The sequence below is a fragment of the Neopsephotus bourkii genome, unplaced genomic scaffold, assembly GCF_033783945.1.
Source record: "Neopsephotus bourkii isolate Nb327-2 ecotype Australia unplaced genomic scaffold, CSIRO-AGI_Nbou_v1 NB_1638, whole genome shotgun sequence".
Classification (NCBI taxonomy): domain Eukaryota; kingdom Metazoa; phylum Chordata; class Aves; order Psittaciformes; family Psittacidae; genus Neopsephotus; species Neopsephotus bourkii.
In genome coordinates, this window is record NW_026902113.1 from 5,278,366 (window position 1) to 5,296,356 (window position 17,991).

At 44.1% G+C, this 17,991-nt stretch overlaps 1 protein-coding gene across 1 annotated transcript; it reads left to right on the forward strand.

Moving 5' to 3' along the window:
• The first annotated feature begins 237 nt into the window (after positions 1-237).
• On the forward strand, positions 238-17,772 carry ACAT1 (acetyl-CoA acetyltransferase 1). The gene is made up of 12 exons (XM_061374507.1): positions 238-359; positions 2,381-2,428; positions 5,516-5,633; positions 6,574-6,669; positions 7,127-7,227; positions 9,648-9,791; positions 12,535-12,685; positions 13,252-13,347; positions 14,510-14,623; positions 15,025-15,089; positions 16,024-16,181; positions 17,402-17,772. Exons 1-12 carry the CDS (start codon positions 303-305, stop codon positions 17,520-17,522), a joined length of 1,269 nt encoding a protein of 422 aa, XP_061230491.1. The 5' UTR covers positions 238-302; the 3' UTR covers positions 17,523-17,772.
• The last annotated feature ends 219 nt before the right edge of the window (positions 17,773-17,991 follow it).

A 17,991-nucleotide genomic window follows, 5' to 3' on the forward strand; every position in this document is an offset into this window, starting at 1 on the left:
AGGGCGGAGGTCCCGCGGCGACGGCAGGAGCTGCCGAGCACCAGCCGGGCACACACCGACATCCCCCCTCACACCGCACGGACTCCCGGTACCGAGCCGCTCGCCCTCACTGTGTCAGGCGCCGGGCCGCGCGCCGCCCGGCTGACGCTAAGGCCTGCCTTCCAGTTCAGCCAATGGCGGGGACGCGATTGGCACCGCCCTCGGCGCCAGAGCCAATGGGAGCCGGGAGAGGGGAGGAGCGTCGCCGTCTATAGGCCGAGGCGGGGGTGGCGGTGAAGGTGACGGGGGCGGCCGGTGGCAGCATGGTGGTGGTGGCGGCGATCCGGGGGTGGCGGCGCCCGGCCGCGGAGCTGCTGCGGGTGAGGCGGCGGTGCGCGCCCTAGCCCTTCCCTTCTCCTTTTCCTCCCTGCACAGCCCCGGCCCCGCCAAGGCTCCGCCAAGGTCACACTGCCCCTGTGACGGGGAGGGCTGCGCCCGCACCACCTCACCCCTGCGGCGCGGCGGGAGAGAGGGCGAGAGTGAGGCCCCGGCGCGGGAGGGAGCGGAGCTCGGACCGGCTCCTGCCGCGGGGCCTCGGGCGGGGCAGCGGTGTTTGCTGCGGCCTGCGGGCCTGGGCGGGCCGTGCTGTGCCGCCCCAGGGCCGGCGGGTCGGTGAAGGACGGCTCCCTCGCTGCAGCCCCGCGCCGGTACCGCGCTAAGCCGACGGGACCTTTAGCCGCGATTTTGAGAGTGGCTTTTTCCACTGCCTCATGACCGGCTGTCGCGCCGGGAGCGCAGCCGCTAGGCAGGGCCCTCCCCCGGCTCTGCAGCCCGGTCCCTCGCAGCCCGGGGCCCTGGAGGTCCCCTGTATCCGGCTGTTACCCGGAGCAGCGGTGGGGATGTCAGAGACTTTCAGCTGTCAGAGGCTTTCTCTAGCCAAGGCCAGGAGAGGAATCGGGTGGGCAGACAGGCTGCCTTGCTGTGCCTGAGGCAGGGCCATCAGAATGGCGGCTGAGGTGCGGTGCTGGGTGCTCCTGCCCACAGCTCCGTGCAGGCCTGCACTGGGACGCTGCTCGCTTCCCTGGAGGTGCTTTCCCTGGAGCGCCGGGGGTCCTGTCAATGTGCTAGGGAGAAAAGGGCAGAGGAAGCATCTGCGTTGTGCTGGATTGCACACGTATCTCCATATGCACAGCTGCAGGTGTGCCTGGCGTGGTTTTTTGTTTTAAAAGCCTGTAACTGACACAGAGCATGAGCACCACCAGCAGATGCCGGTTATGCTTAGAAGACTGTTGTGTGGTTTGTCCAGTTTACAGCAAAGGTGAACTTAAGCTGTTGCCCCGTAGGGACATGTTACTTTGCATTGCCCTTGAAAGCGACGTTATTAAAGCCCTGCAGGGACAGACTTCGTTTACAGGTAGAGGTTTAATTTAAAACTTCCTGCTGGTTATTACAACATGAGCTGGGGAAGGGGAAAAATATAAATCCAAACCAAAACCAACCCAAAACAAAACCAAACACCTCCTAGAAAAAACAACGGTGGTGGGGGGAGGGGGGGGAAATCTGTCTTTTGTCGGTTGAAGGTTGTCAAATGAAGGGAGAAGCAAACTAAATTCCCACACTGTGGGCACGATGGTAGAAAGCATTCTTTGATTTATAAAACTGGTGTTTTTGTGGTGTCCTGAAGTGGTTATTTCTATTAGTATTTATCTAACTGTAGTTCAGTAATAACCAGAAGTTTCCAATGTACTGAAATGTTGCCTAAGGAAGTGGCTAACAAAGTGGTTTAAAGCAGTAATTGAAAGATCATTCTGTTAGTATCTGTAACAGTGCCTACAGATAGACATTTGTATCTTTACACTGCATATTTAGATAAATCTAGTAGCTGGTGAATTAGCCTGCTCAGTTGATTTGTCTTTTTTCTTCATTACATTATCTTTTATTGCAGCATTCCAAGTTCATTATCCTCATTTTTGTTCATGAAACACCAGTGAAATGAAACTGTAGATACAAACTGCTACTGTTTAAAAAGCAGGGAAGTTAATGTTAGGAATGAATAAACCAAAGTCCAGAGAAGCAGACGGAGGGACTAGTAAACTTTTCCAAGACAGCACCACTCACTCCCTGGTTTAGACATCCATTGTATGTGCATGTAACACACTTGGCCAAAATGAATTGGGTTTTGTTTTTAAAGGAGTGCCTGTTTATTTTTCAGAGAGTTTTTTATCACAGATACGATAACACTTCTCTTAAAAGGCATGTTACAATTTTTAGTTCAGTATTTTTCCAGTGTTTCTTAGATATTATTTTTTAAAATAATGACTTCTATGAAAATGATGCATTACTGAAATGTCATGGCATTGCCTTTCTTGATGTGAAATTCTGAGGATTTTCTTCTTTTCAGGCTTTGAGGTGCACAAGCCGTGGCTATGCATCACAACGTACTTTAAATGTAAGTACAAAGCATCTGACCTACATTTTGACTGTTATAAATCACTGGTTTAAATTTGTTTCTTAATCAATTAAGATTTTTTTTAAAGTTACCACAAAAAATCCCTGTTGAAAACAATGTGACTTGTGCCCAAGTCACACTTTAATGCAAAATCTGGAATAAAAGTCAGATTTATTTTTTTATTATGGCTTGCTAATAGTTGGATAGTGTGGGACAACATTGGCTAAAGTGTGTCAGCTAACTTCTGTGTGATGCAACTATTTGCCTGTTCCTGAAAAACACAGCTGATGCCAGCTGACCCCTTTAGGTTATTTGAATGTTGTCCTGGAACTTGCTGGTACAATGTAAAAGATGAGGACAAGTATGTTACTATCACTGAAGTCAATCATGATGAAGAAGGGGTTACAGAAACAGACAGCCCTTCTTAGTTTACAACAGGTATAATTTGTCCGTTTATTTGGTTGATGCTTTTTGTAGTTTTTTTTCTTGGCCTGTCTCTCTAAATAAAGAACTCATGGTGAGATGCTGTAAAGTTTTGTGTCTAACTTCCACAGAAACCAGCACAGCTGGAGGTCTTCATTGCTGCTTCTAAAGAGCTGTCTGGAGCAGCCAGAGGTCAGAAATGTGCATCATCTTGGTGCCAGTTTCTCATGCTGCTCTCACAGGGTTAGCAGGTAGACATGTGGATGTAGCAAAAAAGCTAAGAAGCAAAATAAGAATAAATCTGTTTTGTGGGGCTACTAGGTATAGAGCTGAATGCCATACCGTGTCTTAAACTACTGCTTATGTGTTATGCTGGGATCTGGGCTTTTGGATATCTCCAAGGATGGAGACTCCACAACCTCCCTGGCAATGTGTATTCAGTCACAGTGAAATGTTCATGGGGAAGCTCATGTGTGTCAGTTTGTGCCCATTGCTTCTGGTCCTGTCACTGGGCACCTCTTCCTTCAGGTATCAGTACATGTGGATGAGGTGCCCCTGAGCTTTCTTTTCTCCAGGCTGAACAGTCCCAGCTCTCTCAACCTTTCCTTGTGTGAGGAATGCTCCAGGCCCTTAATTGTCTTAGTGGCACTTGGACTCTTCTCCCTGTAGTATTCCCAGGTCTCATACCCAGGAGCTGAGCACTGGACACAGTACTCAGGTGTAGCCTCACCAGGGCTGAGTAGAGGGGAAGGATCACCTCCCTGGCCTGCTGGCAATGCTTTGCCAGTCCAGGATGCCATTTGCCTGCATTGCTGCATGGGTCCTTTGCTGCCTAATGGCCTTGTATGCATGTTGGTGGCAAGGACTCATGGCTCATGTGTCCACCAGGACCCCAAGGACCTTTTCTTCCAAACTGCTCTTTCCAGCTGGGCAATTCCCAACATATGTTGGTGCCCAGGGTTGCTCCACACCAGTGCAGGACTTTGCTCCTTGACAAACTTCATGAGCTTCCTGTCAACCCATTTCTCCAGCCTGCTGAGGTCCCTGTGGATGGCAGCACAACTCCCTGGTGTATCAGCCACTTCTCCCAGTTTGGTATCACCAGCAAACACTGCCCATCATTCGGATCACTGATGAAGATGTTGAACAGGACTGGACCCAGGTTTGACCCATGGGGAACACCAGTAGTTACTGGCCTACAACCAGACTTTGTGCCATTAATCACCACCTCCTGGGCCCCGATGTGCAGCAAGCTTTCAGTCCACCTTACTGTCTGCATATCCAGCCCATGCTTCATTACCCTCTGTATGAGGATCTTCCAGGGGACAGTGTTAAATGTGTTTCTGTAGTCTAGGCAATGTCCACTGCTCTTCTCCCATCTACCAAGCCAGTCATTTCACTGTAGAAGGTTATTGGGTTGTTAAGAGTATGGCTTCCCCTTTGTAAATCCATGCTGATGACTACCTTCTTGTTCATGTTCCTGGAAATGATTTCCCGCATTAGTTGTTTCATCACCTTCCTGGGGATCAAGGTGAGGCTGACTGACCTGTAGTTCCCTGGGTCCTCCTTTGTGCCCTTCTTGAAGGTAGCAGTAATGATTGCCACTCTCCAGTCCTCAGGCACCTCTCACAATTGCAGTCGCCATTCCAAGATTATTGAGAGTGACCTTACAAAGACATCAGTCAGGTCCCTCAGCACTTGTGGATGCTGCTGAGCAGGGCCTGTGGGTTTATCTATGTTCAGTTTGCTTAAGCATTCTTCTTAAGTATTCCCTGACCTGATCCTCTTCTTCCAAAGGTACATGTTCCTTGCTCCAGCCTTCTCCCTGGTCTGTGGGGCCTGGGATTCCTGAAGGCTGGACTTGCCAGGTAAAAAAGGCATTCAGTACCTCAGCCTTCTCCATGTCATCATGTCCCCTGCCCCACTCAGCAGCAGGCCCAACTTTTCTATAGACATCCTTTTACTTCCTTGATCCTTATGGAAGCACTTCTCATTGCCTTTGACATCTCTGGCCAGTTTCAATTCCAGCTCAGCTTTTGCTTTCATAACTTTGTCCCTGCATGCTTGGACAGTGTCTGCCAGGTTTCCTGTCCCTGTTTCCACCTTCTGTGTGCTTCCTTTTTGTGTATGAGTTCTTGTCATCCATGCAGCCCTCTTGGCATTTTCACCTGACTTACTGCTTTTTGGAATGGACTGCTCTTGAGCTTGGAGGGGTAATCCTTGAACATGAACCAGCCTCTTTGCCCTCCCACCACTTTGCTCCAGAGCCTTTGAGACTCTTGCAGGCATGATGTATCTGAAGCTGAATGCACTCCAGCTGTTCTGTCGCACCAGGGACAAGACCCCACCCCATTGTCTTCTCAGCCTGTCTTTCCTAAAGAACCCATATCCTTGCATGCCAGCACTTCAGCCATGGGAGCCATAGCAGCACAGGTCCATGATCCCAATGTTGGAGTCGTGTAGCTGCACACCAGTCTTCTTATATTTACTTCCCTTGCTGGATGCATTAATAAAGATTTATTTTAGTTCTCTGAAATACTTGCAGGATAAAAAAGGAGTTGTGACATCAATGAAAGAGTAAAAGTTGTTATAGTTAAAAAACACTGGTACATATGTGCATATGTAAGAGATACTGTGACTTCTACTCCATTCTTCTCCTCTTAGGAGGTGGTGATAGCAAGTGCTGTAAGAACACCAATTGGATCTTTCCAAGGATCTCTTTCATCACTGCCAGCCACTAAACTTGGTTCCATTGCAATTAAGGGAGCAATTGACAGAGCAGGTATATGTAAATGTTTTATTTTGTGGCAAAGAAGAGCTCAAGTGGCTCCAAACAGTATCAGTGTGTCTTAAATTGCTTGGTAAACAGAAGGTGCTGGTTTTTTTGATGCTGTGGCACTCTTTAAGTCTTTATCCACAAATGATATTTAAGTAAACTGTTGGGCTTTGTTTCGGTCTGAATTAAGTGCTGCTTCTCAGAGCAGAATATTGTTTAGGGATATCTGTGCTAATCCAAATCTGAATAAGGATGCTGATTGTTTTTCTTGTGTGGTTTTTATGACACAATTAAGCTGATGCAGAGGCTACTTGCTGCTGAAACCAGTGGCCCTTCCTTTCAGTGCCCATCTTTTCCATGGGCACTTCTAGGACAGCCCTGTGAGTATATTGATGGATTCAAATTGGCAAAAAAGCCTTTCTGGGGGAAAGGAGGGCTAACTTTCTATACATTTGGCTCTTCCTGAAACAGCATATTACAGGAACTTGGACACCAGGGTTGTTGCAAGAAATCCAGTGGGAGAGCAGGCCTCGTGGCAGCTACCTGTGGCCTTGTATTGCCCCTGTTAAAAAAAAAACAAACCAAAACTGTTTCTTTACACGTAATTGTGGCAGGTAGAAAGTTTTCTGCATTTAACCATCCATGGAAATTGAGCTTCTCAGGTGACTAGTGAGACTTGTAGGTGTTTGCTTTTGTTAGCTAACTGTAGCTTGTTCTGTAGGGTAACAAAGGAATTCTTTCCTGCAGGGTCACCAGTTCATCATGATTCATGAATATGAGGGTAGTGTTTTGGGATGCACCTAAAAGGGGCCTGTGTATTGTTAGTACACAGGTTGGACATGCCATGTTTCATCAGTCTTTTGTAGAAAACTTCAACGGGAGGGTTGGTAGTAGGAAGTTACGCCTTCTCTGCAGAGTCCTGACTGGAAACAATTTTGTTTTATAGGTATCCCTGCAGAGGAAGTGAAAGAAGCGTATATGGGTAATGTCTTGCAGGCTGGACAAGGGCAAGCTCCAGCAAGACAAGCAGTCTTGGGTGCAGGTATTCATTCTCTTGATACTGGGTTTAAAGGTTTTCTGTCTTTCTGTAGACAGCATCCATTACTGAGCTGTGAGTTAAAGCAGAGTTGTGCCCAGACTTTTGCCAAAACAGCCTGTTTATACTTTTCAGTCTTTAATACTTCTTAGAGGTGGGGGTTGGGGTTTCAGGAGGAGGAATAGTTCTGAAATCGCTTTGCTGATCTGCTGTCTCTGATTCTTCACTTACTTGCCCCTTCATCTGGAGTCTGTGTTTGAAGGGGGGAAACTGGATTCTTCAGGAAGGATAGTAACTAAGGGTGAGAGTAGGTGAACTGCCCTGGCAGGCTCAATACTGCAAGCTGGACACCCTGGGCTTAAATAAAAATTGGTCCCACATGAAATATTACTTGAACACCAATAAGGTATTAGTCTACCCTTTAAATAATACAGTTGTTTGTTTGTACAACTTCTTTACTCAGGACTGCCAATCTGCACTCCTACTACAACTGTCAATAAAGTCTGTGCTTCAGGAATGAAATCAATCATGATGGCAGCACAAAGCCTGATGTGTGGGAGTCAGGTAGGTGAATTCTTATGCTGGATTATGGAAGAAACCCACACAACTCATGTTGCAGATCCTGTCTTACTAATGAGAGTGATCTTTGATTTGGGTCTGTCTTTTGTCTTGGGATAAGGAAGCTAATTAGGCAGGTTTTGTTTTGCTTATGCAAAACCTCAATTTTATAGACACTTATGTGTGTTTTGGTTTAAAACAGAGAAAAAAATAAAAAAAAAAGGAAATATTAAACTTAGGAAAATGTCAGGTGTATTTTTTGAGCTGAGCAGATAAAGTGGTTTTTTTTTTGGGGGGCTGGGAGGTATTTGCATGTTCTCCCTATTGCCCTTCTCCAAGCCCTCTCCCAACCCCCAAAACATGATTTTCAAGCTTTGTAGTCTGCGAAATTGAAGATATCTTTATAGATTTGATTTTTGCTAATGCACATTTGATCTTCACATTCAGACACTTCTAACACTTCAGTAATTTCAATATACATATTAGAGCAATGTGTTTCTAATTATATTGAAGATGTTTTAGGCTTTTTTTATTGTTCTAGAAGACATTAAATCTATTGTTGCTGATTGAGCATTTTAATTGAAGAGCTTGGTGGAAGAGAATTGCCTGGCTGTGTCAACTGTGTTCTAAGATACTCAATATGATGGGGAAAATAGTCTCACTTAATAGGAGGATGGGAGAATACATCTTGTTCAGCAAGCCACTAAATGCTATGCAGCAAAGTGTGGGAGAAGTGTGAATGTGAAGAAAGACATTGCAGTTTTGTGTTTAATTCCATCCTCAAAGCATCTTGGCTACATCTCCCCTTCCCTGAAGTGAAAGTATTGTCAGTTCAGTATGTATTTTTGGTTTATAAAGTAAGTGGTTTATAAGTGAGAAATGTACTTACTTTTGGTCTTTGTTGTTTAGAACAAAAGTATAGTATTTAAGTTTTCTTGTCCCTTCTGTGAAAATAACAGTATAGCTGAGGTAAGCAGCTGCTTAGTGCTCTGTGGAGAGCAGCCCTTGTCCTGTGTCTGCTGCAGTTGATAGAAGTCTTGTCACTGGACTTTGAACCAGGCCAGCATGTTTATGTAAGCAGCTACACTTGTATTTAGTCATTTACATCCAATACCTTCATGACAGTGGCTGTGCATTTGGTTGGTTTGACAGATGCAGTCCATGAGCTCTGAGGAGAACTGGAGTTTTTTGCTGAGCTGATCATACATGCTGTGCTGCAGTCTCAGCAAAAGCAGAGGCTTGGCTGGGGATTAGTGTCTTAGAGTTATAAATTATGGGGGTCATTTTGTGTTTGTCTTTCCTGGCTGTGGACTGTAAAGTATCTGTGGTAAAAAAGTCAGTGATGGTTCCCATTGGTTTGAGTCAGTGTGCATCGTCATATAAATCACTGTAATTTCTGTCTCCAAGTCTTTCAATTTATGTAATTGAAATGCCAGGGACTCTCATTCCTTTGGTCTGTTGCTGCTTCCATATCTCGACTGCCTTTCCAGTTTGTCTCTAGCATTCTTTCTTTTCTTTATTACTTCATGTCACTGTTCCTGGGTCTAGTTTATAATTTATTTTGAATGAGTTTTGGTCCCTGCTATACAAAAAAATGTGGACAGGCTGGAGAGGGCCCAGAGAAGGGCCACAGAGATGATCAAAGGACTGAGAAGCTATATGGGGAAAGGCTGAGAAATGAGTTTGTTTAGCCTAGAGAAAAGAAAGGTCAGGGGAGAACTTATCACCATTTTCCAGTATGTAAAGGGTGGCTACAGAGATGACAGAGGCTTCCCTTTTTACAAAGAATCATAGAATTACAGAATAATTTGGGTAGGAAAGGACTTTAAGATGATCTAGTTCCACCCCCCCTGCCATGGACGGGACACCTCACACTAAACCATCTCACCCAAGGCTTCGTCCAACCTGGCCTTGAACACCGCCAGCTATGGAGCATTCACAACTTCCCTGGACAACCCATTCCAGTGCCTCACCACCCTCACAGTAAAGAACTTCTTCCTTATATCCAATCTAAACTTCCCCTGTTTAAGTTTTAACCCATTACCCCTTGTCCTGTCACTACAGTCCCTAATGAACAGTCCCTCTCCGGTCCTTGTAGGCCTCCTTCAGATACTGGAAGGCTGCTACGATGTCTCCATGCAGCCTTCTCTTCTCCAGGCTGAACAGCCCCAGTCTTCTCAGTCTAACTTCATAGGGGAGGTGCTCCACAAGACAAAAATCCAGTTGTCCTCAGGGTGGGTTAACTGTCTTCAGCTGTTGTTCCTGCCGTTTGCTTTTCAAATGCATGAAGATTCTTTTCCTCTTTCTCTAAGATTCCTCAGAAATATAAATAATCCGTTTTTAAGTTTTGCTAATATGTGTCTCTACAAGAAGTTATGGAGAACACACTGCATTATTGTTAATTTAAACTTGTTTCCTTTGAGCAGGATGTGATGGTTGCTGGTGGAATGGAGAGCATGTCTAATGTTCCCTATACAATGAGCAGAGGGTCAACGCCTTATGGAGGAGTAAAGCTGGAAGACCTGATAGTAAAAGATGGGCTGACAGATGCTTATAACCATATCCATATGGTAAATATTCCTGTATACTACTGAAGTATCAACTGTAGACCTGGTACAGCTTTAAAGAGCTTGCTTATGATCATTATGAAACTGCTTTATCTAGCCAACCTAGAAATGAGGAATAACTTTATCAGAGGAGGAAAAAGTCTTCCATTTCCAGGCTCCCTGTAAGACCTGTAATGGAGGGATAGACAGTAGGCACTGTGTGTTAATATTCATTTGTCCCTGATTGAAGTCTGAATAGCCTAGAGCAGGGATTAAAACAAAAATAATCTGCTCCTGATATATTGCTGTTGCTCTGCCTTTGGGAGACAGCAGACAAGTTACTTGGTGTCTTTGAGGGTATGTATTTGGTGCAGTTCACGAGGCTTTCATATTTTTCCCCTCCCCCAATGTACATATATCTTCTGTTGGAAGGTTTGAGTTGGCTGATAAGCTTATTCATTACATGGCAGCAACTGCAAGCTTAGGCTGGGTTTGGAAAACAACTGATATGAAGGTAGTGAAGAACAAGCAGGAGGGAAGAACAGTTTGAAAAGAGAATGACTACTTTCAGTTTATGAGTATGTCTGACCTTTACCTATAGTAATTCACAACTGTGGGACATCACTGACTGCTTTGTTAGTGTTTTTGCTGGTGTACAGGAAAACATGTCTTGGAGAATATTCTGCTGTGATCCATACGTTTCATAGAATCATAGAATAGTTAGAGTTGGAAAGGACCTTAAGAACATCTAGTTCCAACCCCCCTGCCATGGGCAGGACACCTCACACTAAACTATCTCACCCAAGGCTTTACCCAACCTGTCCTTGAACACCACCAGCAATGGAGCATTCAGAACTTCCCCGGGCACCCCATTTCAGTGCCTCAGCACCCTCACAGTAAAGAACTTCTTCCTTATATCCAATCTAAACTTCCCCTGTTTAAGTTTTAACACATTACCCCCTGTCCTATCACTACAGTCCCTAATGAAGAGTCCCTCTCCGGTCCTTGTAGGCCCCTTTCAGATACTGGAAGGCTGCTATGAGGTCTCCACGTAGCCTTCTCTTCTCCAGGCTGAACTGCCCTAACTTTCTCAGCCTATCTTCCCACAGGAGGTGCTCCAGTCCCCTGATCATTCTCGTGGCCCTCCTCTGGACTTGTTCCAACAGATCCATGTCCTTTTTATGTTGAGGACACCAGAACTGCACACAATACTCCAAGTGAGGTCCCTCTGGATGGCATTCCTTCCCTCCAGCGTATCAACCGAACCACACAGCTTGGTGTCATTGGCAAACTTGCTGAGGGTGCACTCAATCCCACTGTCCATGTCAGTGACAAAGATATTGATCAAGACCGGTCCCAACACCGATCCCTGAGGGACACCACTCATTACTGGTCTCCAGCCGGACATTGAGCCATTGACCACAACTCTTTGTGTGTGGCCATCCAGCCAGTTCTTTATCCACCGAGTGGTCCATCCATCAAATTGATGTCTCTCCAATTTAGAGACAAGGGTGTCGTGTGGGACAGTGTTGAACGCTTTACACAAGTCCAGGTAGATGCCATCAACTGCTCTACCCCTGTCCATGAGTTCTGTAGCCCCATCATAGAAAGCCAGCAAATTTGATACAGGCCTCACCGCTTCTATGTGGGATTGTATTTGTTTTGCATTATAGGTTATTCTGTCTGGGCTATTTGTTGAAATCCATTCCTGCATTTCAGCTAGAATAGGTATTGATTGTGAGGATTTCTCTAGGTGTGTAAGTAGGGGCTTTGCTACCTCCTGTATGTGGGGAGAGACTCTAGGAGTTGGTTTTAATACACAGAGTTTTAACAGACTGGGGCAATACTTCAGAACCTTTTGTCTTTATAGCAGCTGCAGGTTGCTCAGAACACATTAACAGTCTGTGTGATAATATCCAGGAAGGCCCACCCAGTGGCATGAAGAACTGACTCTGGTCTGTGCTTTGGCAATAGACTCAGCTGCTGGTGCCACAGAGGCTTAAGGTTCTTGAATAACTGCATAGAACTGAACCTGCTTTTTTGAGGAATGTGATACTAATGGGTTTTTTTCTCAATTCATTGAGTTTTCTACAGAAATTAAAGGTGAAACCTTTAAAACATGTTAAAGAACAAATCCGTCAGGTTGACTGAATGAGTGCCTTTTGGTTTCTGTCACCAGGTATTTAAGCAGTATTGGTGATGAATAATGATTGTAAATTATCATTGTGCTTGACCTGCACATAACATAGATTATTTCATTCTACTTGCCTCATTCCAGTGAGTTGCCAAAAGGTATATACATACTTTTATTTGTACAGTTTTTAGAGTATGAGACCCTGAAGTCTGAGCAAGCCCTGTGTGCTGAGCTGTTCTGTTAACCTTTGGAATAGGCAAGCTAATAATGGAACGAAAACACCAGTAAGATGATGTGAACAGACTGTTCTGTGGCTGAACAAAGATCTTCAGTCTCTGAAGATGTCAGCCCCACGCACTTTACAACTTACTTTGCATGCAGTTTTTTAATTAAAAAAAACGGGATGGTTCCTTCATGGAACCAAATCTAATAATCTGGGTCCAGAAAGCATTTGCTAAATCTGAAGATTGCATTCCAAACCCAAAAATTACTGTTTGATTATGGCTATAAATTAGAAGTGGAAGCCAGATTGTCCCATTGAGTTCTGGAAATCTGCTGGTTGAGCTTTTTCAGTTACATTTCTACTTCCCATCTCCAGAAACAGCAAACCTAACATGCCTGGTTTTCTCCAAGGGCAACTGTGCTGAGAACACTGCGAAGAAGTTCACCATTTCACGTGAGGAACAGGACTCTTACGCCATAGGCTCTTACACCAGAAGCAAAACCGCCTGGGATTCAGGAATACTGAAAAATGAAATTGTTCCTGTCACTGTTTCAAAAAAAGGTACCATGGGAAGGTGTGACAGATGAATTGTGTCTCTCATTAAAGGCTGTATTCAGTGCAAATTGTGGTGTTTAGACATGTAGATCCCAGGAGCACTGATTTTGGACTAGCTAAGAGTTCTCTGTTATGCAGGCATTCTGGTGAGCTGCAGGCAGTGTCATCTGGTTTTGGTTTCTTTAGTGTTCTTCAGTGTTATATGTCATATGTCATATAGTGTTATATGCCATATCTTTTTCCTCTTTTATATTGGCGGAACACTGGCTATTGAACATAGCTAATATGGCTTGAGGACATCTGTGGTTTAATTTCCATTGTAATTACCATAAAGATGTGTTCCTTGTCCCCTTCATTCAGCCATCAGGACTTACAAATGGATTTGCTAGGAATAAATAGGATTAAGGACTAATTTTTTTTCTTTCAGTTTTTGACATGCATTTTTACATGTGTTTACGTTTTTTTAACTGAAATAGGTTGTTTAAATAAGGCAGCATTGAATCGAAGTACTGTGTTGGAATGTCTTAAGAATGGATTGTTCTGTAAAATACTAAACCAAATCTGATTTTCAGGAAAACCAGACACAGAAGTAAATGAAGATGAAGAATACAAACGTGTTGATTTCAGTAAAGTTCCAAAGCTGAAAGCTGTTTTCCAAAAAGAAAATGGTAAATATGGTTAAATCAACTGCTTAATTCCTTACTGAGTGCAAGGATTCTTTTTTACAGTCCACAAGAATCCAGTCCACAGAGCTTGAATGCCCAGCAGCAAGTAGTCCATTAGCCTTCAAGTATCTGAGATAACCAGCTGATGCTTCACCACAGCGTTACCTAGTTTGGATTGAAAGGCGGTCGGAGAACTTCAAACTAGTGACAACATCTGTTTTGGACATTCACTGTAACATGATTGGAACAGATTGGTTTCTATGTGGCTATTGCCTTCCCCTCTACCAGGTGTAAGCCCTTGTTTCAGTGGCAGGCAGAGTGCCTGTATAGAGTTCATAGAATGGTTTGTGTTAGAAGGGACCTTAAAGCTCATCCAGTTCCAGCTCCCTGCCACGGGCAGGGACACCTTCCACTAGACCAGAAGTTTCTTTCAAATGGTAGCTCCAAGCCCTTGTGTCCAACCTGGCCTTGAACACTGCCAGGGACGGGGCAGCCACAGCTTCTCTGGGCAGCCTGTGCCAGTGCATCACCACCCTCATACTAAATAATTTCTTCCTAATATCTAATCTAAAACCACCCTTGTTCAGATTAAAGACATTCCCCCTTGTCCTGTCACTACAGGCCCTTGTGAAAGTCCCTCTCCAGATTACCTTGTAGGCCCCTTTTAGATACTGGAAGACTGTTACAAATTCTCTCCGGAGCCTTTTCTTCAGGCTAGACAGGCCCAAGTCTCTCAGCCTGTCTCTACAGGAGAAGTGCTCCAGACCTCAGAGCATCTACATGGCCCTTCTCTGGACCAGTACCGGTTGCCTGGTACTTCCCTGGATCTGTATGCAATCAATCTTTCTGGCCAGATCAAATCTGCCACTTGTTCACAACCATTTTTGAGTTGTGTTAATTCAGTGTTAATGGCAGTAATGCAGCCAACATAGAAGGGATGATCCAAACCACCACCCACGTGAAATACAAATAGATGTAATTTACTTGTTTAATCAATTCCAAAAAAAAAACCCGAACAAAACAACACTCATTTTTAGTCAACTCATTGCAACAGGTATCACCGTATTGTCAAGACCTTGTATTTAAGGGCCTAAGGTTACAAAAGTTGTTAACAAAATGTAAGTTGTATTTCTCCTCAGTTTAAACATTGCTTTACCTGTTCCAGGAACAGTTACAGCTGCCAATGCCAGTACTTTGAATGATGGAGCAGCTGCTTTGGTGCTGATGACTACAGAGGCAGCCAAGAGACTGAACGTCAAACCACTGGCACGGGTAGTAGGTAAGAGGTAACTTTTCCTGTCTCTGAGAACAGTCCTGGAAACAACTCCCATAGTTTACTATCGGACTGGGAGTCCTGCTCAGGTGGTTACCTGATGTCCCTGCACCACAACAGGTGAGCCCTTGGGCATGATGGCCGCATCTTCTCGGTACAGCCCTGGCAATCTCAACTGTTGTGCCAGCAGCTGTTGACCATAAACAGAATTTTCTGTATGGAATAACATTAAAAATCTGAAAACATTATTATGTGGCTCACTTAAGGCACTAAACTTCAGCTGTATCTATTTTTGGGGCCATTCAATTCAGAATTTTTCTATCTTAGCTGGGTTTGCTGCTTGCACGAGTAAAAATCATGTGTGGTAAAAACCAAAGGTTTTGAAACAGCTTTTGCCATTTTTCCAGCTTTTGCAGATGCTGCTGTTGATCCTATTGACTTCCCCATTGCGCCTGCGTATGCAGTTCCCAAGGTAGGAATAAAACTGAGGGGTTTCTGAAACCCAGCAGACTTCCTTAGCACTGATCCTTGGCTCATGTGGATCTTCCTCTAATTAGGACTGAAATTATTACAACATAAATACACAGAATACCTTCTTCAGAGGCTCACTTTATCACTCGCTACAGCTACCTGAAAGTACGTTGTAGGGAGGTGGGGGTCAGTCTTTTCTCCCAAGTAACAAGTGCTAGGACAACAGGAAATGGCCTCAAGCTGCACCAGAGGAGGTTTAAACTGGGTATTAGAAAACATTTCTTCCCCAAAGGGTGCTCAGGTGTTGGAACAGGCTGCCCAGGGCAGTGGTGGAATCACCGTCCCTGGAAGTGTTCACAAATGGTGTAGATGCCCTCAGTGACATGGTTTAGTGGTGGACTTGGCAGTCCTTGGGTAGCAGCTGGACTCGATCTTAAAGGTCTTTTCCAGGTACTCTGGATTCTATGATTCTCTCATTGATTGGTTGATTCTTGATTCTATGGTTCTGTGATTGTTTTATAGTACTTTCACCAACTTTGGGCTTATTTCATACTTTTGAAGCTTTGCAGCTACTGTGGCTAAAAAGACAAAATGAACAGTTACTCAAGTGCAGCCAAGTTCAAAAATGAACTGAAGACAAGCGTGTGGTCTGAGGCAACACTGCACCAGTTTAGATGCACTTTCTGTACCAGTGGTCTTGGTCTCTGTGTGATGAAAGCATTCTGAGCATAAGGTACTCCCCACTTCTTTTGTGAAAGCTCAAGTTTGTGCTTCAGTCTCCCAGTTTTGCTTTTTCTGGCAAAGAGGTTCCAAAATGTGAACATGAATCAGACTATGGGCAGCCTGAGTCACCCACTTCAAAACTGACCTAGTTACTTCTGTAATTACCTTCCCAATCTTTTAATCAGAGTAATTATTTCTGTTGTTATTTCTAGATTCTGAGTGAGACAGGCCTGAAAAAGGAAGACATTGCAATGTGGGAAATCAACGAAGCATTCAGTGTTGTGGTGCTGGCCAATATTAAAATGCTGGGTATTGATCCACAAAAAGTAAACATGAATGGAGGTGCTGTCTCTCTTGGACATCCTATAGGGTAAGCAGAAGAGCACTGGCTGTTTTTCCACACAGAGGCACTGTTTTCTAGCCATACTGCTGACACACCTTCATTTTCAAGTGTAATGGAAGCAGGAAGGGAAACAGAAATTGGCTGTCAAGTATGTAGTGACTTAACTCAGGCATTGAGTTTCAAAGTACCTTGAAAAGAACAGAAGCCTATTTTTCCCTTCACCGTTTGTTATAACCTACTTTTACAAGGAGCTTGCTTGTTACCACAGCTGTGTTGATTTATGAAGTATTAAAACTAAATCACCATTAACATGAATGAAAATGAACCATCAAGTAGTTAATCAAATTTACATGGTAAACTTATGAAAATAGTGAAGGATACGGGCACAGGGACTTGTATTTTTCTTACCTGAGCACAGTGAAATTCCAGGTCTTGCCAAAGTATTTTTGGCAGTGCTCCAAGCACCTGGGGCAGCAGACAGGGTGGTCTGGGGGATGGTGGTGGGTCATTTGAGGTTGCGTCCTCTGGTTAGAGGAGTCACATCACCTGCTGTCTCCTCAGCAGTTGTAACTTTTGACTTTATCCCATTAGTTCTCCTAAGAGTGATCATGCTCCAGTGTCGAGGCCTGTAAGGAAACCTCTAACTAAATATAGGTATGAAGTAACTGTTATACATCAGGAACAAGCAGGAGTACTTCATGGTTCATAAAATGCTCTGGCCACAGCCTAATCCCGCAAGACATAATGACACCTCTGCAATATCAGTTTCTGAGAGAGGAATATGTTTTTGGGTTTTTTTTTGTCTTAAAAGCTAATTTTGTCAGTCTAATGACACAATTTAAATATCTGATTTTGCACATTAAGAGGATCAAAGTAGGGTGCTGCAGTGTATCAAGCGAGTAAGAAACTGATGTTCATTATTACTATTGATTGGTTTTTGTGGTACATTCATTACCTTCCTTGAATGAGCCTTGCTACCTGTAGAGCTCCTTTCATAACATATGGTGGTTTCCTTTTCCAGACCATACTTTAGATAAACACAGTTTTTATTTGTGTGTATGTAACAGTCTTTCTGATACAGCTTGAGAAAAATAACCTCTATTGCATCTGAATGGAGGTGAAAGGGGTTTTGTGTATTTTTTTCTCCTCCAGTGCATCACTTCTATGTTCTGCCAACTGTCCTGCAGGGGTCAAATTAAGAATTTCCTTTAAATTAAGCTATATGCATTTTTTTTTCTTTTATTTAGAATGTCTGGAGCCAGAATCGTTGTTCACATGGCCCATGCACTGAAACAAGGACAATATGGCCTTGCGGGAATTTGCAATGGTGGAGGAGGTGCTTCTGCAATTCTGATACAGAAGCTTTAGGCACAACCAGTGTCAGAAACAAAGCTGTAAATGCTCTCGGATCAAAGCATGAATGGTACCTGTTACATCTTATTCATAAATAAGTGGATGAATTCCATAACTGCTACTCTAAAAATTTCTTAAGCTATCATTCATACAGATGACTGAGCTTTTACACTGAGCTAAAGCAGTAAGTTTTTATACAGGCAAAAAAATGCCCAATTATGATAATGTTTTGAGACCTGACAATAAAGAATGTTTGTTAACTGTGGCTCCCTGTCACTGATGTATGGTTTCTCAAGTGCCACTGAAAAGGAATGCTCTTGGTAACTCAGTTTGTGCTGTTACTGCTTTTTTGCAGTTTTGTTGCTTGATTTTCTTAACTACTGAGTGATTCTCATGGAAAACGTAAGTTTAGTCAAGGGTTAGGTTTCTACTGCTATGTACCTTGAAGCCAAGTCAAAGAGCTCTACTGTAACGCTGCCCTGGG

Excerpts from the sequence above, each read along its gene's own strand:
- ACAT1 (XM_061374507.1), top strand. The coding sequence starts at position 303 with ATGGTGGTGGTGGCGGCGATCCGGGGGTGGCGGCGCCCGGCCGCGGAG. Across the intron at positions 360-2,380 it reads CGGCCGCGGAGCTGCTGCGG|GCTTTGAGGTGCACAAGCCG; the intron begins GTGAGGCGGCGG and ends TCTTCTTTTCAG. Across the intron at positions 5,634-6,573 it reads GGGAGCAATTGACAGAGCAG|GTATCCCTGCAGAGGAAGTG; the intron begins GTATATGTAAAT and ends TTTGTTTTATAG.